This window comes from Tenrec ecaudatus, chromosome X, assembly GCF_050624435.1.
Source record: "Tenrec ecaudatus isolate mTenEca1 chromosome X, mTenEca1.hap1, whole genome shotgun sequence".
NCBI classification, from domain to species: Eukaryota; Metazoa; Chordata; class Mammalia; order Afrosoricida; family Tenrecidae; genus Tenrec; species Tenrec ecaudatus.
Genome location: NC_134548.1, coordinates 87,704,281 through 87,727,245, shown reverse-complemented (window position 1 = coordinate 87,727,245; position 22,965 = coordinate 87,704,281). Strand labels below are relative to the sequence as shown.

Below are 22,965 nucleotides of genomic sequence, written 5' to 3'. Positions count from 1 at the left end.
AATAGTTCAAACCCACCAACCACTACTCTGCTGAAGAAAGATAAAGTTGTTTGCTTCCATAAAGATTTATAGCCTCGGAAACCCTAGGTAGTATGCCAATGAGTCAGCAAGTTTAGTTGCTTTCGTTTTTTTGGTTATTATAGGGAAGAAGAAAAAAACCTTGGCTGAATCCAGGTGTCAAAATCTAATAGAGTTAAAATTAACCTAATAAAGAAATTTCATTTTTCATCATAAATATTAAATTATTGTCTACACAGAGATCAAGTACTCAACTTTATTTGCAATAGTAGTGGCCCATAATTTTGGCTAATGGCTCTACTAGGCTCAAGGTGTTTCATTATAGTGATTATATAAAATCAGTATAATTTGTATTGGCGGTAGTAGAACTTTCATTAGCCTTGAAACACATTTTTTAAAAGCTATGTTATTGAATAAAATTTTGTTGGTACTACTAGTACAGTACTTTTGTGAGGCAGACATTATTTTTAGAAAAGACTGCAATTTAATCAGCTTTAATTTAGTAACCTCCCAAAAGAAACAATCACACCCCCTCACAATGTCTCAAAAATTAATTGGTTTCGCTCCCAGTTGAGGGGAAAAGAATTTTTTGCTGAAACGTGGTCCCATTTATTCTGAGATGCCAAATAATGAAGTTTAAGGTGAATGCAGTGAAATTGTAATAATCAAAATAAGCTTCTGTATAAAATAAAGTTTATTAACACAAACCATCACAGATTGTGAACTGATATAATTTCTTCAAATTCTGTTCTTGATTCACTGTGGCTTTCCACCAACCATATGTTTGTTTGTCCTTGAGGACAAAAACTGTTCTTAAGATTATGTTCCTGATTTTTTCATTGTATTTTAAAGAAGGCATATTTTGAGTATATACAATAGAGTTCCACAAACATTGTTTATAATTTAGGATCTGTATAGAGATCTGCAACTAGTTTAAATGTACATGAAATAGTTGAAAGTACCCAGAGAGTATCATTTTTTAATAATCTACTTTGGAGGGGCTCTTACAGTTCTTATCACAATCCATACATATATCCATTGTGTCAAACACATCTGTAAATATATTGTCATCATCTTTAGCAAAACATTTTGTTTCTACTTGAGCACTTGGTATCAGCTCCTCAATTTTTATTTTTCCTCCCTCTCCCTCCATCCCTCCCCATGTCCCCTTGATAATTTATAAATTATTCTTTTTTTCTATGTCTTACACCAACCGCTGTCTCCTTTCACCCACCGTTTTCACTGAGTATCATTTTTAATATTTAAAAAATAAGTATAAGGACTACTAATATATTCCAGAGAAATAAATTGTGGTGAAGAAATCACACAAAAGTGATAAAATTATCAGGCAAACGAGTGTCATCATTTAAAATAACATAGGATTCTCTATCCAGAAAAAGTAAAATAAATGACAAATAAAATTCTTTGCATTGACAAGAGTCTCTGGGTAGTGAAAATGATTAATCACTTGATTACTAACTGAAACCTTAGCGATTCAAATCCACCCAGAGTAAACTCGATCGAACAAAAGTTCTGGCAATCTACATCTGAACATTTAACTACTGAAAATGCTATGCAGCAGAGTGCTACCCTGTAGCACATGGAGTCAAACTACTTTTGCTTTTAAGTGTGACACTTAAGATTTGGAATTGTGAATGTCACAAGCAATACATCAGCCTATTCTCAGGATTTTAACCTTTCTTCAGAACTCTTTTCCTCGCTTTAAAAAGAACTGCTTTGGGGCCCAAACTTTGTCAATTAAATAAAGCATTCAACTAACTACAAATCACTGCATTTTCTTACAACGGCACAGAAAAGAACCACATCAAGAATGGGTGAGAGTACAAGAATAGGAATATAAAAACTACAATATTTTCCCTTAGGGGAAAATTCATTTTCAATGGTATGATTCTCTTTTCTTTCAATATTAGTATTTCTAATCAAAACATGGAACTAGGGTTGTCCTGAAAGCTTGCCTGGGTCTATCACAAAAACAGACACATGCAAAATTCCAATTATAAAAGAAAAATAGAAGGCCTAAAGCTAATAATTTAAAAAAGCCATTTGGGCTCCTCATAGAAAATTCCTTTCTCGCAAAGAAACTCAAAATACTTTTATCACTCACATTAAAAACTAAAGCAAAAACTGACATTCCTGTGATATAGCTAATTTCTTCTATTTTACAGAGTGAAAAAAGGCACTGAGTTGGTAGCTCAGTTCCCTAAGATCCTTTACTTTCCAATCCAGAGCTCTATTGTTGATCAGCACAGAAAATATGTGAAGAATTCCAAACAATCATTAAACAAAATAAAAAGTCACAGTCCTTCAGTTCTAAGTTCTAAAATAGCTGTATTCTATGACAGTAACCAGTCTAATTTGTAATGTTGTGCATTTCCCCCATCTGGATATCGAATCTTTAAAAGCATTCCATCCAGTCTTACACTACCCAGCTTATGTGATTTTCTTAATCAATCACACCAAGAATTTCCAGTACTTTGGCTTTAGGGAATCATTACTTAAAACTATTTAGAACACTGGAGTTTGAAATTACTGTCGATTCATTAAACTGCAAGTCTCATGAAATAAGTATTATTTCCTATGGCATAAGGTCGCAGTGTACTGTTCTACAGGCATGACCAGTTCTAAGAACACTTCCTAGAAGAGAAGATAAAAAGTAAACAAGTCTATTTAAAATTTTTCTAAGTTAAGACTAAACTCTCTAGATTTACTTGATCCCTACAGAGTTGAATATTGTATCAGCAAGTGTTGAGAAATATATGTTGAATTGATAATTGAAGGTATTTTTCATATTGTGCAGTAACTATATCCTCTACTTCTACAGTTCTGAGAAATTAATCTCTTTTTACCACACAAAAAGGAAAATTATTCTTCACAGATCACCACAATCTCTGTCCCCGAATCTAGGACAACAATGAATAGAGAACTACCGCCACACATTACCAAGGAGATTGTATGTTTCCTTTTTTTTAACTAAGGTTACTAAAGAAAACTGATTTTTATATTTCTTGGACAGTTTACAGTCAATCCTTACATGAAAGAATTGGGTGACCTGCGATCATCCTATCTAGCCAAATGCTTCTAAGATCTTATCTTTAGTACATGTTTATTGCTGATAAAAATAACATTTACAGAGCCAATTTCTATAAAATACAGACAGAATTTCCAGTAGTAAGCTCAAGATTTATTAGTAACAATGGCATTAACCGCCAATAATAAAAACTTGAAAGCCTCAATTCTGTTTCCTCAAAAATGATCGTGGTAATAAAAGAAAGTTTACCCACCAGTAGAGTGGGTCAAATGGATTATGATTATCTATTAACTCTTGATAATAAGACAACTCTTTTGGCAGGGTTCTATATTTGTGATAGGGACAATTTGATATTTTGAAAATATCAAAATCATGCTATATTTTGGAAGAGGGAGGGTATTGGAAAAGGAACTAAAATAGGTCATACTTAATGATTTGATGGAAACATAAAAATATTGATTTTTGATAGTGATATTATTTATGTTGACATCCTTCAGCCTTATTGTCATATGCTTGATTAAAGGCAAATAACAAGTTCCAGTGAAAAGTCTAGCTCAAAAGATGATATTTAACATTTTTACTTATAGCAACAGTGTGAAATAAACACAAAGTTAATGAATCAAACTGCTATACAAAATCCTGAAACGATCATCAAATAAAATTCTTAATAACCATATAAGCCTTGGAAAAGAAAATAGCTAAGCAGAGTAGCAAGGGAAAAGTAAATATAAGATACTTAGAGAGCTGAGGTATTGTAATAAAAAGAGTTCACGAATATCCCTCAGATTTTTGCAAACATAACTGTTTGAAAAAAGACCAAGACTAAGTAAGGTAGGGGGTGTAAAGAAGTATAAAACGCATTGTTTAAACAATAAAAATGGGGCTTGGGGTGCTTTGTTTCAGAACCCCAAAGTGACTGAAAGAAATAGTTAGGCAATGATACCATGCATCTTTAACGTGTCATTATATGCCTCTATAAATTGTTCAAATATAAGAATAAAATATAAATCATGCTTGGGATCTACTTCCCACATAGTCTTTAGTGAAATGGCAAGAAAATTTGTTACCGGTCAAAATGGAGCAATAAGATATTACTCTCTGCAGAATAGTTATTCCGGAGGTCATTGTGCAGGTGAGTTGAAAGGCAAACTGCATTGAGGGGGAGAAAGGGGAGGGGGGCAGGCAGGAACTTGCTGAATCCTGTGAGACAGTTTATCAATTTGTACATATTTGGTCCCTAAAGTACCTCTGCCTTTGACCCCTTCAAATGATTCCAAATCTACTTCTGCCTTCATTTTGGCTAAAGGGAGACTAAGGAATCTTTATTCCTAGTCCTTTCTTGCACTTAGTAACTGTGTCCAGAATCCAGAGGCTAGTCTAATCTACAGCCAAAAATACCAAACTCACTGTCATTGAGTCAATTTTGACTTACAGAAACCTTACTGTAGGGTTGAAAGGACTATAAATACATATGGAAGTAGATAACCTCGCCTTTCCCCCACTGAGGTTTGAACTGCCAGCTTTGCCATTTCGCAGCCCCAAATTTATCTACCAGCACTACCAGGGCTCCTCAGCCTAGTCTAAATTGCAATAAATACTTTATAAATAAATGAATTATTTTGGGACTGAAAGGAAGAGACTGCAACACAATCCACAGAACCTGAATTGAAATAATTGTCTAGATAATCAGACTAAAACTTCAACTTGGCACAAGGTTCTTCACATGAGCATTTTTGTCAAGTTTGTTTTTTGTGTATATTTTTGTATGTTTTGTATTTTGCATGTTTGTATGGTGCATCTTATTTAGTTCAATGCAGAAATACTGGGTAGAGCTCCTTAGAGTTTCTTGTCTAGAATTTAATGATTCAATTTATGTAGAGGCCAAAATGTCCAATTTAATTCTATTTATCTTCATCTTCTTTCTTAAACTGCATTTTACCAAGTCCCAAATTAGCACCCTGTCCCAAAACAAATAGGGGTTATCTTCCCACTAACCTTCCTGAATGTAGATTTGGATTGGGGAATGATGGAATAACATGTAATAAAAACATTTTTAAAGCAAAAACAAATCAGGTCAGTTGTACTTTCTTATGATTAAAATAGCTTATCTCATATTAAGAAGTCAGGATGTAGAAAGTTATATTTTCTAAAAATTAAAACTAGTTTTACTGACATTTGGCATATGGAGGTAATGAAATATTTCCAGCTGTTCTTCATACTTTCTATAAGAACTTCACAACTTTTCTGCACTTTCTCCTAAAAGGGTAATTTTAATGTGCCATTTAATATAAAGACTGTTTCATAGTTAATACAGATTTTATATAATAACTGAAATGAGGAAGCATTATGTATACAGTACTTTCTGAAATAATATTTGTCTTGACAAAACTTTTCCAATGGATATTTTCAAATAGAAATAATATTTTAGTATTTAGTCTCATTATTTTCTATTTTTAATATTAATTTTCTTATTGAATTGTTTATAAAAATTGTTTGTAAGAAATTTTCAGTAAAAGATATAACACTTGTTAAAATATAAAACAAACACATTAAAAACAGAAGCACATATGGACTATTAAAAGAAAAATAACACACTCATTGCTATCAAGTCGATTCTCACTCATAGCAACCCGTGGGGCAGAGAACTGCCCCCACTAATTTTTTTAAAGAATGTCACTCATTAGAGGGGTAGCTAGCCTCCTCTTTCTCCCATGGAGTGTTTAGAGGTTTCGTAGTTATTAGCCCAATGCACCATCACTTTTCCACCAGGCTCTGGATTTACCTCACCCTGAAAGTTCTTCAAGGGAGGTATTTGTGTCGTTTCCAAAATTCAACAGATAAGTGATTAAAACCCCCACAGGCCCAACAGTCTTCCCATTATCTAATCTACATTTTTCCTACTTCAGTCCCCTTTAACTCATTTGTTCTCATAAACACCATATTCCTTGTTGCCTTTTTTCTAGGACTGATTGTCTCCTCCCTGTGCCTTCCTTCAAAGTCACTCATTCACACATTTTTTCCTGTCTCCCAAATATTTGGCATTATCAACTGGATATTTGGCATGAGCCTATCCTGTTTTATAGCATTAATTTAGAGTCTATTGTCAGCTTGCACTGAGCAGGAAAGATGACTTTCACTATTAATTTTTTTAAAAAACAAGTATTCCAACTACTAGCCATTGAGTTAGATTAAAGTTGATTCTAGATGAGGAAAGAACAATTATATGATCATCTAAGTTGAGAAAACAGATAAATACGATTGTTCAGGGGAACATTCTGGTTAATTTAGTTCGTTTTTAAAATAACTTTGGAATGAAATTTTAAAATTATCTTCCTTTTCCCTTCTCAAAATTATAGTTATGTGTCAATATGCTCACTTCTTCCTCTTTATTTACTTCATTCCTTTACCATTCCTAATTGTGATGTGGCCTTTACCATTTGACTGAGTGTTATTTTCAAGATTATTAGTAGGAATAATTTTAAAGTGTAATGGTCCATTCTGTTTTCATTATTCCTGTGTGGCATAAGCAAGCAATGCTAACCCTACTTGAAAATTTTTCTTCCTCTATTTTCCAAATAAGATGCTACTCTAATATTTTCTTCTTTTAAAAAATCATTTTATTGGTGCTCGTAGAGCTCTTATCACAATCCAGACATACATCCATTCTGTCAAGCACATTGGTACATATGTTGCCATCATCATTTTCAAAACATTTTATTTCTACTTGAGCCCTTGGTATCAGCTCATTTTTCCCTCCCCCATCTTCTCTCCCTCAGGAACCCTTGATAATTCATAATATTTTTTCCATGTCTTACACTGACCGATGTCTCCCTTCATCCACTTTCCTACTATCTATCCTCCTGGGAGGGGGTTATGTGTAGATCATTATGATTGGATCCCCCGTTCTCCCCCATCTTCCTCCTACCCTCCTGGTTACCACTACTCTCATTATTGGTCCTAAGGCGTTCATCTGTCCAGGATCGCCTGTGTCTCCAGCTCTAATCTGACCCGTGTACATGCTCTGGGCTAGCCGGATTTGTAAAGTAGAATTGGGGTCATGATAGTGGGGCTGGGGGGCGGAGGAAGCATTAAAGAACTAGAAGAAAGCTGGGGTGGGGGAAGCATTAAAGAGTTAGAGGAAAGTTGTATGTTTCATCTGTGCTATAGTGCACCCTGACTGGCTCGTCTCTTCCTTGTGACTCTTCTGTAAGAGAGTGTCCAATTTTCTAAAGATGCACTTTGGGTCTCCACTCCACATTCTCCTTCATTCACATTGGTATGATTGATAGGTTCTGAGTCTTTGATGCCTGATACCTAATTCCATCGATACCTCATTATCACACAGGCTCGTGTGCTTCTTCCATGTTGGCTTTGTTGCTTCTCAGCTAGATGGCAGTTGTAGATCTTCAAGCCTTTAAGACCACATACGCCATATCTTTTGTGAGCTGGGTACCATCAGTTTTCTTCAGCACATTTGCTTATGCACTCATTTTGTCTTCATTGATCATGTCGGATAGGTGAGCATCACAGAATGTCGGGTTATTAAAACAAAGTGTTCTTGCATTGAAGGAGTACTTGAGTAGAGGCCCAATGTCCATCTGATACCTTATTATTTAACATATACACATAGCTATATTTCTCTATTGTTATATATATAAATATATTTACATATGTATATGTCTGTATTTAGACCTTTATGAATGTCCTTTGCTTCCTAGTTCTTTTCTCTATTTTCTTTTACTTTCCTCTTGTCCCATTATCATGTTCAGCCTTCATTCGGGTTTCTGTAATTCTTCGTGACTACAATGCCCTTGATCAAGCCCACCAGGCATCCTATACCCTCCTCACCAGCAATTTTTGTTCACTTGTTGCTCCCTTGTCCCTGGGTTGGTTGATACCCACCTTCTTTTACCCTGCCTCCCCTTCTCCTGTATCTCTCTAGAACCATCGGTCCCACTGTTTTCACCTCCAGATTATTTATCCCCGCCTATCTTATGTAGATAGACATGCAGAGACAATAATAAGCACAAAAACAAGACAGAGGGAAAGAAAACAACAACAACAAAGGCAATGACATAAAAAGAAACGCTTATAAATAGTTCCAGGTCAGTTTGTTGACCTTTAGGAGTGTTTCCTGGTTGAGTCTAATGGGGTGCCATGTTCTGGACCCCAAAGTCTACTTTTGGTATTCTCCGGGCACTTCATTACTTGGCTCCTCTTGCTATTCTGGCGCACACCCTTAGTGTTTCACCCTGGTGTGATGGGGTCAGATAGAGCACAATTCCCACAGTGTCTCCATTGTTGTCCCCCGTAGAGCTATGGGTCAGTGAGGGATGCCGTGTCTTGTAGTGGGGCCAGCTCTATGGTCCTCTCTGTGCATTGGCTGCTCTGAGCAGGAATATCAACCTCTGTGCTTAATGGGCCAGGATGTGCTCCACTCTCTCTCCTTCCCTCTTTGTTTACAGCTGTGTGCTCTGATCAGACACGCCCCTCTCCCTGATCTGTTGCTTCAGTACTGTACTCTGAAGTGTATTCTTCTGGGGGCGAGGGGGAGTGTTGTCCATGTAGTTATGATTGGGACCAGTTCCACAGACTTTCTATTGGTTCCCTGTTTCATGCAGGTATGTTGCATTCGCATCTTGGCATACCAGGTTGAAGTCTGGTCCCTCTGTCCTAATTCCTTCTGCTCTATAACATTCACCAATCCAATGTCCCGTCCTTATTCTAAAATCTCTTTTCATCTCACTCTTTAATTACACCTTCCAAGGAATTTCTTTCTTTGCCATGGTTTCAACCATGACCTCTATGTCAATGACTCCCAAATCTTCTTTGAAACTACTATTGCTCCTTAATTCTAGTTATGTTTCCATCTAGCAATTGCCCATATTTTCTTGGGTGGCCTGTTTGCACTTTATTTTTATAATGGCATCCATTCATTCATCAATAAATATGTACTTAAAAACTTACCATGTGTAAATATATTCTGGGCTATGAGAGGCTCATACGCTAGTAGATGGAGTACATATGTTATTGTTCATAACTCTTGTTGAAGTTTGAAATAGTACTATTTCAAAGTAGATATCTACAAAGTATCTTTAATTTTTGACAGTTTTATCAGTAAGTGATGAGGAAAGTTAGAAATTAAACAGTAAAAACATTGACCTGAATTCAAAATCTGTTCTGTTAGTACAAAAATATGATTTATGTGACTTGAAACAATTTCTATGCTAGAGACAACTTCTGCATCTTATGAAACACTTTAGAAACAAACATGTTGCTCTGTGCAATGTGCATTCTTTTATCATATGCTCTTTATATACAATGTCTCATCATATGAAATGAAAATTGTAAATTTTTACTAAAAATGGATTAAATCAATGCCCATCATTGCAACTTCAAATATTTTCAGGAATTTTTATAAGTTACAGTATATAATTAGATCAAAGTGCTCTTATTTATTGGGAGTCTATTACTTATTGGGAAATGGTCTACCTTAGCTCAAAATATTTGTAAGAGCAATCCATGTTTTGAAAACCCATGGTTCAGACTCTGCCTCTTTCTTTCCCCAGAATCTCTTATCATACACAGCTGTACAATATTGTTGTTGCTGTTAGCTGCCATCAACTAGGCTTCAACCCACCGCGACCCTATGCACAGCAAAACGAAACATTGCCCAGTCCTGTGCCATTCTCACAATTATTCCTCTGCCTGAGCCCATGGATGCAGCCACTGTATCAATCTATGTCATTGAGGGCCTTCCTTTTTTCCACTGCCTTTCCAATTTACCAAGCTTTATTTCCTCCACAGGGACTTGTCTCTCCTGACACGTCCAAAATCTTATGTCAAATGAAATCTCAGCATCCTTGCCTCTGAGGTGCACTCTGGCCCTACTTCTTCCAACAGAGAATGTTTTGTCCTTTTAGTAGTGCATGGTACTTTCAACATTCTTCTCCAGCACCACTATTCAAATGCATCGATTCTTATTCAGTCTTCTTTATTCAATGTCCAACTTTCACATGTATATGAGTGTGGTAGGTATATAATGTCGTACCAACTTGAAGATGTTTAAAAGTGAATGGGGTGGTATCCAAGCTGTCAATCAGGTCACAACCTGATGGTGACCCCTTGTGGGCATGGCTTTCTCATAAGGAGGTCCAAGGGAAGCTCCCCGCCCCCCTGCTGTTCCCTTCCTGCTTGCTGGCCACCCTGAAGCCCTGCCATATTTCCACCAGTCTTGGATCCTCGTGACTTTGCAAACACTGGCCTATGCTTTGCTGCCTTCTGCATCATTGCATGTGTCTGCATGAGTCTGAAGAGGGACTCGGGGACTAATATTTGACTTATAGGCTTGACTTGGACTGTGATTTTGTCTTGATTTATCATTACTTCTTGATATGAAGCTCTTTCTTACTCATCTATGAGTGTCTCTACATGTGCTTCTGTAGTCAACAAGGGTTAACACAATAAGGCAATAGGGAATGTCATGTCTCGGATCAGGTATACCTTAATCCTCAAAGTAAGATCATTACTCTTCAATATTCTAAATAGGTCTTATTCAGCAGATTTCCCTAATGCAATGGGTCTTTTGATCTCTTGACTGCTGCTTCCTTGAGCATTAATTGTGGATCCAAGTAAAACAAAACCCTCAACAACATCAACCTTTTCTCAATTTATCATGAGTTATACCATATAGTTATATGATTTTCATACCAATATCCCCTTTTTAAGTGCTCTCCACATAGTCCAAGTAATATAATATTTATGCACTATTTACCTAGTCTTATACATTAATCCAAAAGTACAGTTCTAAGTTTTCCCTAAAAGTACCAGTTGGCATGGAGTCAATTCTGATTCATAGAGACTCCATATGTGTCAGAGTAGAATTGTATTCCATAGTGTTTTCAAATTTTCAGATATAGATTACCAGGTCTTTCTACAGAGAAGCCTGTGGGTGAATTCAAATGTCACATCATTTGATTAGCAGCCAAGTGAGTTAAACGTTTGTACCATCCAATTTTCCAAGACATCTACCCCAAATATATTAGACAGTGAAAAATAACCAAACACATATCTATAAATAAGTAATTTTCTGAAAGTAATCAGAGACTGATTTGTACTAAATTATTTGGACATCTAGGCTTAAAAGATTTTGTTGCACACTTGGGATTTTAAATTATCATATATTGTATAATTGTTCATGAAATCTACAGTGACTGACGTGAAAATACATATGTGTTTTGCGGCTAGTGAGACCCCTGACAATCAGTTCCTGCCATTTGGCCAGAATAAGGATCCCCTGAAATGTGTAATTGTAGGGCTCTAATTCAAGTTTTCATTTTATTCTTTTGTACATAAGGTCGTCTGTGGGTTAGAACCGACACTATGGTACATAACAACAAAAGGAATTCAAGTTTTTGCTAACGCTCTAAAATTACAGGTGAGACACACCCTTTTATCTTTGTAGCCTCCAAAGAGACTGCTCATAATCATGTTATTTCTAAGAGGATACAGCATATGCAAAAAAATAAATACATTTCAACTTCACGAGCAAATCATAAAAGGAAGCCTGATGGCAGTGGGTAAGCTTTGGGCTGCTAACTGCTAGTTCGGCAGTTAGAAACCACTAGCTGTACCTTGGGAAATAGATGAGACTTTCTACTCCAAAACAGAGCTACAGTTTAGCAAAACCACAGAGGCAGTTTATCCTGTCCCAGAAGGTCTCTATGAGTTGACATTGACTCGAAGGCAATGAGTTTTTTAATTTGGTGGTGTTTCAGTGAAACCATTGAACTGCTAGTCACATGGTCAGCTGCTCAAGTCTATCAGATAAAGCCTAAGTCTGTATGCTCTCATGAAGATTTAAAGTATCAGAAACCTGAAGGGGAACTTCTACTCTGTCCTATAGTATTTCCATGAGTAAATGGTTAGTCACATTTTCCCTTTATTTTTGAACTTGCCTTTCCATATCCCTTTTCCAAAATAAGACCACATAATTTTTATTTAACTTTTAATTGTAACTTAAGTGAATGTGTATAGAATAGACCATCAGTTTACATTCAATAACTCATTAAACCTCACAATGTCTTGCTTATTCCCATCATTTTTTGCCCATCTCCCTCTTGTTGGATATTGTCTTCCTCTTTACCCTCTAGTCTACACCATCTCCTTCTGTGCCTTTAGGCATTCACTAATTCAGCTGCTATCTTCATAAATCCATCCATCCTGGCTTCCCTATACAGAGAAGTGTGAAAAACAAACACAAAAGCAAAGCCAAAAAAAAAAGACCCAGCCACAATGACCATATAAAATAGAGAAAGACTTCAATTTAAGAAAAAGCAGAAAAAATCAAACATTTAGAATAAATTCAAAATGGGTCCAAAGGGAGATATAACGAAAGGGGTTATGTTCCAGCTTACGGGCCACTGCTAAAATCTACATTATACTGCTCTCTGCCTGATAATAGGGCTGTGCACCCTCCCAAGTCTATGGACAGTGGCAATGCACTGAGGTTGCAACCCACATAGGGACCCTGCCAATGGATTTTGGGTTACCATTACCACCCATAGAGTTCTGCAAGCCAGGTGTTTAGAATTTAGGTAAGTTTGTTGAGTTTCTTAAAGATAAAATTAAATGAGATATGTGTGACATTGAATGCAGGCTTGTATGACGCATCAATGTTATCATTCACGAATATTAGAATCAAATCATGATTAACTGTGCTGATACAGAGGTAATGAAACAAAGAGACCTCGCGATAGTAGATACAATCTTTGAATGTCATGGTGTTTTTAAACATATAGTTGAATTTTTGCCAGATATTCTAACAATTTGCTACTATTACTGGAGCCAAAATATGAGAAACTGAACAAACCCTTTTCTATTTCAGTGGCCAAGTATAAAAAGCCAGCTTTACCTCTCAGATAAATTTTTAAAAACCTGATAGTGGTGATGATTGCACAATGTGAGGAACATAATTAGCGTGAATGAATTTCACATATAAAAATGATAAAACGCCAAATGTATTGTTAAACATATTTCACAATGGTATTAAAGAAACAAATAAACTGCTTCTTTTTTCTAAATGTATTTTAAAAATCTTTTTAGTTTTGAGAAGTAATTAAATATTTGGGCTTATAAGGCCTCTGAAAAAGCATTGAAAGCAAACATATGGCTACAGAGTTTTAATCTGTTTGTTTCAACAAGAACTTAAATACCCTAAAAAAATTTCCTTGGCAATTCAGCTAAAACAGAAAATATTCCTATTAACAATATATACTTGGTCACACAAAATATATTTTAGAAAATACTGTAGAGATTAATACAAAGAATCAGCTGAACTCAACTTGATTCTCTCTGGAGGTTCAAAATGTGTTTTTCTATGACTACCAGGGTACACGGTTGATAGGAAGATTTACTGATCAAAACCCTTCCCCACCAGAGCAACTGAATGAGATGAATCTATTTTAATCTCCCTTACTACCAATTTATGAGTCTTCTACTAAGCTTCACAGTGCATAATTTCCTACAACTACTTAACGTTTAAGTATCTTCTTAAATGTCTCAAGAACCATTATCATTGATACATATGTTTCCCTAACTGGCTTGCATTGGCTCAAATTATTCCAATGGCCTTGCTTTTGCTTCAACATTTTTAAATGCAGCCATTAAATATTGGGTGCACAGTGGAAAGCACGGACACTCAAACAGAGACGTGTTTACAACTGTGTATTCTCAATATTCACAAAAAAGGTGAAGATAACTCATTAACAGATGAATGGATAAATCTAACTTTATAAGAACAAATTGCCAACAGCAACCTGAAAGACGAGATAGGAACCTTAGGGTAATAGTAAGTTTGTGTTTATGGAGGAGAAACTACTCCAAAAAGGTGGCTGAGAATGGTTGTACAACCCAAAGAAACATGTCATGAATTTGTACATGTAGAAACTGTGGAATTGGCATATGTTTTACTTTGTATATTCACAACAGTAGCAAAAATAAATTGTTTAAAAACATGTCCGAACAGTCATTTGGTGAACATTTTCTTAGTCTAGTCTTCCAGTTAATTTACAAGTATCATGAGACACCATTGGAAATAGAGCTATGGCAGCTACGACAAATATGAGGCACATATCGAGTCAGTGTTCCTTTACAGATACAGAAACATGCTGTAGTCGCCAGGTGCCACCAAGTGAGTCCTGACTCACCGCAAATCTATGCACAACAGAATGAACATCCATCCAGTCCTGCACATCCCCACAAAATTCATTTTATGTTTGAGCCCATTGGGGCAGCCACCGTGTCAATCCACTTCATCAAGGATTTTTTGCTTTTTTGCTGTCCCTCCACTTTACCGAGCATAATGTCTTTTTCTAGGGACCGATCTTCCTGATAACATGTCCAAAGTATGTGAGACAGAGTTCTGCCATTCTTGCTTCAAAGGATCATTCTGGCTATACTTCTTCCAAAAGAGATTTGTTCGTTCTTTTGACTGTTCATGGTACTTTCAGTACTCTTTGCCAACCCCATAGTTCAAATGCATCCATTTTTCTTCAGTCTTCCTTATTCGATGTTCAATTGTCACAAGTAGATGAGACAACTGAAAAGAGCATGGCTCAGATCAGGTGCACCTTAGCCCTCAAAGTAACTTCTTGCTTTTCAGTACTTTAAAGAGATCTCGTGCAGCAGATTTACCTAATGCTATGTGTCATTTGCTTTTCTGGGCGTTGATTGTGGATCCAAAAAAGAAGAACCTTGACAATTTCAATCATTTCTCTGTTTATCAATTGTGAAGATTTCTTTACATTGAGTTGTCATCCACGCTGAAGGTTACAATCCTTGCTCTTCATCAGCAATTGTCTCAAGTCCTCCTCACTTTTAGCAAGTAAGGTTGTGTCAACTGCATATCACAGGTTGTTAATATACCTTCCTCCAATCCTGATGTCACATTCTTCTTCATATAGTCCAGCTTCTCTGAGTATTTGCTCAGCATAATGATTGGCTAAGTGTGGTGAGATGTTATAACCATAACACACTCCTTTCCTGATTTTAAACCATGTATTATGCCCTTGTTGTGATCACAAAACTGTCTCTTGATCCGTGTACAGGTTTCTCATGAGCACAATGACATTTTCAGGAATTCCCTTAAAACATGAAACTCCACTCAAAAAAAGAGCCTTGCTAGCAATAACAAAGACCAAACATAAACCAAATCAGTGTTCAATTTATTAATTCAGAGATATAGCAACAAAACATTCTGCTACTTATGACAAAATTACCTTAGTAAACTAAAGAGATGAACAACTGTAGCTGCTAGTCTATAACCATATTAAAACCACATTATCTAAAGGAAGTATTATCATCACAAGTATTGGTTTTACTCACTGGTTTTTATGACTTGTGTATGGATTAAAGCCATAGATGAAAATCATATAAATGATTTTTAATAGATGGACTATCCAAGTTACAACTAGAGCCTGTTTTATAAGTCATGTAAGAGATAATTTTACAAAAATTATTCCATAAATAAACCCCCAGAAATCATTAATCTTACACAATATTAAAATTTCTTTATCAAGGCATGCCTAGAATGCAGAGGAGAATTGGAAAACACTACCAAATCAGTTAAAATTATCCAAGCTAACATTACTTTAGCAACTATGATCAAAAGCCAATGTTGATTTCTGTTAAAATTCATTGCAAAACATAGCATACACTACTATGTTATATCAGATAAAAACCCACATGAACAATTGTGAACATGCAGAAATTACTTCTTCTTGACAGACAAGGTAAGAGCAGCATGCTATCAATAGAAATGGTATTAAGACTTGAACTTTCATACCCTGATCTATAAAAAGGCAATTTATGCTTTCTAAATATTCAAGATTGCTGGTCTTAGGTGACAAGTTATTTAACCCACTAATAGGTACTCCACCTTGAAACAAACTATCCTTCCCTGACACTAAACTGAAAGCATCCACAGCCATTGAGTCGATTCTGACTCATAGCAACCCTTTATATGGTTTCCAAGGCTGCAAATCGTCACAGGCATAAAGAGCCTCATCTTTCCTCCATGGAGTGTCTGATGGGTTTGTACAATGGACCTGTTTTTACAGTTGTTAGCATCCCCACACCCGACCTACAGTGCTAGTTCCTCATTATCCTGTTCTTCTGTATACAAAAACGGTTATCTTCCACTTGGAGAACTTACTCCTTCACCATCCTCTAACACCATGTTCACATTTATCTCCTCATGTCCTCCAAACTGTCATAAATCACTGGAAAATTTTACTTCTTGTCTATTTGGATTCATAATGAATGTCCACGGAAATAGCAATCAAGAAAGCAAATGCTGTATTGTCTTGGGCATATCTGCAGCAAAAGATCTCTCTAAAGTGTGTTTTGTTTTGCTCTTTAAAGCTAAGAGGACACTTTGATGACTAGGGTCATCTGATGCAAGCCATGATCTTTTCAATCCCCTCACATGTGAAAGTCATATAGTGAAAAGGGAAGACAGAAGAATTGATGTATTTGAACCATGGTGTTGATGGAGAATAATGAATATACTGTGGGCTGCTAAAAGAATGAGCATAACAGGGAGAAAAAAAGTAGCTGATACCAAGGGCTCAAGTAGAAAGAAAATGTTCTGGAAATGTGGATGGCAACATATGTACCAGTGTGCTTAAAACAACTGAATGATGGATTGTTAAAAGATTTGTAAGATCCCCCCAAAAATGAGTAATAATCAAAATTAATAATGAACATAACAATATGGGAACATTTATAATCAGAATATTTCTTAGAAACTAATATGGCAAGACCGTACCTTGTTTACATTGAACACATCATCAGGAAAGAGAAACCATGAGAAAAGGACATCAAAGTTGGAAAAGTAGGTGGTCAACATAAAAGAGGAAATTCCTCAATGAGATAAATCGATACAACAATCACAAGGAGCTCAAACATACCAATGATCACGATGATAGCATAGGAATGGATGATGTTTGTTATACATTAGGTCGTCATGAATCAGAGCTAACTCAAGGTCACCTGACAACAAAAAGCACATGTTTTCTGGAAGTCAACAGCTTACAAAGGCCTGTCTTAATAGTTGTATGGTCCTGAGAAAGCAATTTAGCAACACTGAATGGCATTTCCTTTTCTGTAAAATAGAGATAAAAATAGTATCTAACTCACATGGACTATTTTCCAGCAAAAATAAGATACCACACTTAAGGTCTACTATCAGGAAAGCCATTGCAAAGAGATACACGCTTATTGTCCTTTCTAAACTGTTGAGAAAAGAAGTGCTACTCATCCATTTAGGGGCAGAGTATAGTGCAAGCATGAAAAATTTTTAAAACATTTTATTAGGGGCTCATACAACTCTTATCACAATCCATACATATACATACATCAATTGTATAAAGCACATCTGCACATTCCCTGCCCCAATCATTCTCAAAGCATTTGCTCTCCACTTAAGCCCTTTGCATCAGGTCCTCTTTTTTTTCCCTTCCCTCCCCGCTCCCCCCTCCCTCATGTGCCTTTGGTAATTTATACATTGTTATTTTGTCATATCTTGCCCTATCTGGAGTCTCCCTTCCCCGAAAAAAATTTTTAATTAATTAGGTTACAAAAGAAAAAATGTCTTGGAATATGGGGTGAAAAAAAAGTTAGCATCACCTTGATAATTCCTGTAGATCCTCATGTGTATAATATACCACCTACTATGCGCTATTTTTATGACAACCAGTGCTTTTGTTGTTAGCTGTTATTGAGTCGGTGCCCACTCCAGGCAACCACCTGTGTAATGAAGTAAAACTGTTCCATAAGAAGCTCGTGGCTGTAATCCTAGCAAAAGCAACCTGCCAGGCCTTTTCTTCCAAAGTACCACTGCGTGTAGTTGAACAGGCAACCTCTAAGTGGGATCTTAACCACAGGTAGGAAGTCAGAAAACAGCAAGAAATTATCGATCCAAAGTCAAAATATTTGAATGTTTCCAGCAAAACTACAATTACTCATTCATAGGACTATCTCAGTGCGTGCAATTGTCAGGTTTCTGTCAGGACATGTGGCCCAAGGTTTAAAGTTCTAAATCTTGTTTCTAAAACAATATAACTGCAATCTTAAAAAGAAAGCTTTTGTATTTTAAATTGAAGAGTGCTCTTTGGTCGTAAATAATGACCATTATACTTACCTTATGAATCTCTTCTGAGATTACATTCACTTTGCATTGTTTAAAATTACTATAAGACTATAAGACAATGAGGGTTAACTTTGACAAAGTATTGAGTTTTGTTAACAGGTTTTAAAAATAATTACTACAGAAATTGACACATCAGAAAATTACAGGGGAAATATTAATGAAACAATGCAAATACCATAAGCCGCTCTATTTGCATAGCATTTAATGAGAAGTCTAATCATATTAATAATGAAAGATGGCGATGATTTTTTAGTCTTTTAGAAATGTGAGGTTTAGCAAAGGGAGAGGTGCAGTTGTTCTTACTTGAAAAGAAATTCTGAAAGAGTTGATTCTGGAATCTGCTTTTGAGAGAGAGGGAGAAGGGGGAGAAAAGAATAGCAGTATTCAAACTGTGTGCCCCCAGGAGAAAATAACTATTGGTTGCTTTAGTTTAATTAGAGTTTTCACAGAAGGCACTAATATCATCTTGGAAAGTTTGCAGTGATAGTATTAGATTGTGTTAGCCTCAAGATCGAGCAACTCAAATTGTACTTTGAAATGTCAGAATTAATATCACCGAGAAATAATAAGGTAAGAGGCTTATAAAGAGAAGTCCCAGGAACTTATATCAGAAGTTTATTTTTTTCAATCCAAACTTGCTTCACAAAGGCAATATTAAACTTTATTCTGCTTTATAACTATCTAAACACATCCAAAATTGTGGACAGAAACACAAGGTTCCCAGTTCAAGGATATGTGGTTTCACATAACCTTCAGTTCCACTCTAAAACCTCTTAGGGATTAATAAACATTCCAATAAATAGAAACAACTGCTCTTCTAATGCCCAAGAAGAGAGGAAACAAACAAACGAAACAAAATTCACAGTTATTGAGTTGCTTCTGACCCATCCTTTCCCAAGACTCTAACTCTTGAAGGGAGTAGAAAGCCTCATCTTTCCTTGTGGGTAGTAGCCCCAGGCATAACCAGTGTGACCCTAGGGCCCACACATGCGCTCTTGCCACTTTGGACCTTTCTCCTGGCCTGTGGAAGACTGGCACTTTCCCGCCAAGGTAGGCCAGTGCTTCATATAGCTTCTGAGAATTTGTTATTATAAATTACGAGTCAGGGAATTGCTATGTGTTTGGGAAGAAAGGGTTCTGCCATTAATGCACAGCAACTAAGCATCTGTTCATTTCCTTCCCAAGTACGGTCAGAAGTAAACTCTTTTGAAATGGAAAAAAAAAAAGTTAAAATGAGGTACCGTGAGGGGCGGGTATTTTGATCTCACATCAGTTTTTTTTTTTAAGTTTGTATCATTATTCTCAATTTCCCCCCAAGTCACAATAGCTCGGAAGGCGTCTACTAGGTCCTCATGAGTTATAGCGGTTACCAATCTGCTTTACAGACGTGCGTGGGTGCACGCCTTCCTCTGGCCTCAGTGTCTAAAGTGTGTGATTTGTACTGGGCTTTCCTGCAAACCGTAAAGACTTCAGCAACTCCAGTACACCCAAACTCGGTAGTTTCTTTGTTTCACTTTCCTCAGTGGAGAAATGTAACCTGAACACCGCAAGGGAAACAGTGCTACACTGCAAGGAAAAATGAAATCAATGCAACAAAGGCAAGAAAGGAAGGAAGGGGTGGGGGGAGGGGATGGCGGAAAGATGCATGTGTCTTTTGAAGCTGCTAAAGGAACTTCTGCAATTTAACGGCTCTCGGACGAGGGGATTTATGTACAGGAAAACAACAAAGATAGGCTCGCCACCATCCTTACCGCCGTAGAGCCAGAAGAAGATGCAATGTACACCCGAATCACCATTCTGGAAAGCGCGGCTGGGGTCCTTTGGATCCTGGAAGGGCAGCAGAGCGGCTGCAGCAGGGACTGACTCTAGCCGGGGCCAAAAAGAGGTTGGCTGAGGAAGGTGGGGGAAGGTGGACGGATGGGGAACTAGTCAGAGCCCCGCCTCCCACCGGCGCTCTTTTCTCTCAACTGGGAAAGCTGCAGCCTCACCCCCAAATCCCGGAAGGCGCAAGCTTGTTTGCATCATTTCTAATTTTTTTTTTAAATAGGGAATCTCGAGTAGCCCCGCGAGATCTGTTGAAACATTTTCTTTAACTATTCAGTCTCCTAGGAGAGGGAGAAGACGAGGAGAAAGCAAAGAAAGAATAAAAGGAGAACATTGCATCGTCTTACATTAAAATAAAAGACTTCCCCAGGACTCTGAAAGTCCTGTGCGTAACTTCATGATCACAAACGGAGACCTGGGCAGGCTACCTTGAAAGAGTTCTAAACTGGATTCACCCACTTTAGGTATTTTAATCTTGTGACTTTTCGGTTGTTAACTAGTGGCAGGAATTGAGCACTAGGGGACTGAGAGATTCCTTAAAGGGAAGCAGGGAGGAGCGAGGGAGTAAGGAATGTCAGAGGCAAGTTTCAGGTTTCTCTAAACCCAGAAATGGCGGGATTCCTTTTTTCTTTTTCAGGTTTGCCTCTTGTTGAGACAGTGAGAATCGCAGGAGTGATGAACTTCCACACTAGGAAAACAGAGCCGGAAAGTGCAAACAAAACCCTAAAAATAAAGAGCAAAATTAGTGAAAAGTTTTTTGCATAGTTTAAAGGAGGAAATATTAAAAGAGTGAAAGAAGAGTAGGTGCTTTTTAGCCCTGAGGACGTGAGCAAAAAAATGACGAAGACCAGAGAGGGACCTTGTACTGAAAAGTGCAGCTCCAAATCTCAGGGTTCTGACAAATTAAGTGGCAGGGGAGCAATTCAACTGCCTATTTCTTCACTTTTCCCTTCCACTTTGGCGTCTCTCTGCATTCTGGGAGCCTCAACTCAATAGCTTCAAGTTATGTCCTACCGCCCAATTCTCCCTTTTCCAATGTACCTTGCACACTAATTCAAAATTAACCTATTTTTATGTGATCCATACAACAAGCTGCAGGAGCCCTGGTTGCATAATGGTTGGGTGTTGGGCTGCTAATTGCAAGGTCAACAATTGAAAACAACCAGCGACTCCAAGGTAAATAAAACAGGCTTTCTACTCCGGTGGAGTTGCAGTCTGGGAAACACACAGGAGCAGTTTACCCTGTCCTAGAGGGTGGCTATGATTCTGCATGGACTCAATGGCAGTGAGGGACTGAGTTACACAACAACCTTAGGAGGTGAGTACTATTATATCCATTTCACAGATTAAGGAACTGAGACTCGAGGAGATAAGTAATTGAACCAATGTCATATAGTTAGCAAATTCCAGTCAGGAATTGAACTGACTTGACTCAGGCACAGCTAATTCCAAAAGCTCTTAACCACCAATTTAGCACGATTCCTGGAGTGAGAAACCTACTCAATAACGTAAGCTATTTTTCCATCCTTAAAATGTCACTTTCCGATGTCACTAAAAACAATAGAGGCTTAAATGCTTAAGATAACTCTCGATAAACTTACATTCTGCTTCTAATAAGCCCCCACCATACTCTGACCCTATAGTTCTATATAGCCTTATTGGTTGCTCCTTCAAAACAATGTCCTTACATCATCATTGCTAACTCTAACGCCCATGCTTATTCCCACTTTACATTCCCTGGACCTCTTTCCACCTTTTGCCCTAGTCTCTCTACACTCATACAATGCCTACCATTTTGAGACTCAGCTCAAAACTTTATACAGTTGATCTGACAATGGAATTTGTTGCCACATTAAAGAACATTGAAACACCTCATAACATGAGTGAACTTGGAGGACATTCTCTCTCTCGCTGCCATCAATACTGACTCACTGTTTACACTGAGCTGCTGGTGATTTGAACTGCTGACTATGTGAATCAGAGTCTAACGCTTAACCACAATTTCAACAGAGTTCCATGGAGGATATGATGCTACGTCAATATGATTAGTCAATCAGCAGAGGACAAATATTAAATGAGGTCACTATTGTAATAACCAAGAATACATTTCCACACTAAAAGAAACATTTTTTGGGTGGTTACCAGGGGAAGGATTGGGTGGAAGTTACTGACGTGTAGGTCTAGGTTAGCTTGGGTAGAGGGGAAGGACCAAACCCACTGGCACAGAGTGGATTACAATCCATAGCAGCCCTATACACAGTATAGAACTACCCCCTTTGGATTTCCAAGGCTGTAAAAATCTTTATAGAAATAGAGGGATAATCTTTTATCCAAGGAGTGACTAATGGAGCCAAACTTCTGATCTTCAGTGAGCAGCCCAATTACAACCAGTGTTGTCACCTGAGGTCTTTCAGTAAGAGGAGGGGCCACAAAAAAGTACGATAGCAGGGCAAAACACTGGCGGGTTTGCAAAAGTTAAAGGCAACAGCTGTAAATGTGGTTACAAAGGGAAACCTGCAGTAATTGGGCTCTGCAGACACACCGGATGAAAGGATGCGGGAGGGAGAGTGGGAGTATAACCAAAACATATGTTTTATCCAGTGATGATTGTACATGTGTATTTCCCTTTACTAAAAATATATCTATGAATGCAGTGGATTGTCAGAGGAAAAAGTTATAAAAACTTCCTAGACAAAACCAAATAGCGTGAAAGAATAAGTTGTTTGCCCTGGGGGCTCAGGACTATAGTGTTAGGGAATACCAAGGTCAACTGACATAAAATAGCCCACACAGACAGTGTTTTATATTCCACTTTGATGAATAGTGATTGATGGCTTAAAAAGCTTATGAGCAGCAATCTAAG

General features: G+C 37.2%; 1 protein-coding gene across 1 annotated transcript in view; it reads right to left on the bottom strand.

Annotated features, from left to right (window-relative positions):
* The window catches only part of SH3BGRL (SH3 domain binding glutamate rich protein like), a 113,969-nt gene extending 93,706 nt beyond the window's left edge, over nt 1–20,263 (bottom strand). The window contains exon 1 of the mRNA XM_075539641.1: nt 20,030–20,263. Coding sequence (XP_075395756.1) covers nt 20,030–20,074 — 45 coding nt within the window. The 5' untranslated portion in view covers nt 20,075–20,263. The remainder of the gene's footprint in view (nt 1–20,029) is intronic.
* Nucleotides 20,264–22,965: the final 2,702 nt, after the last annotated feature.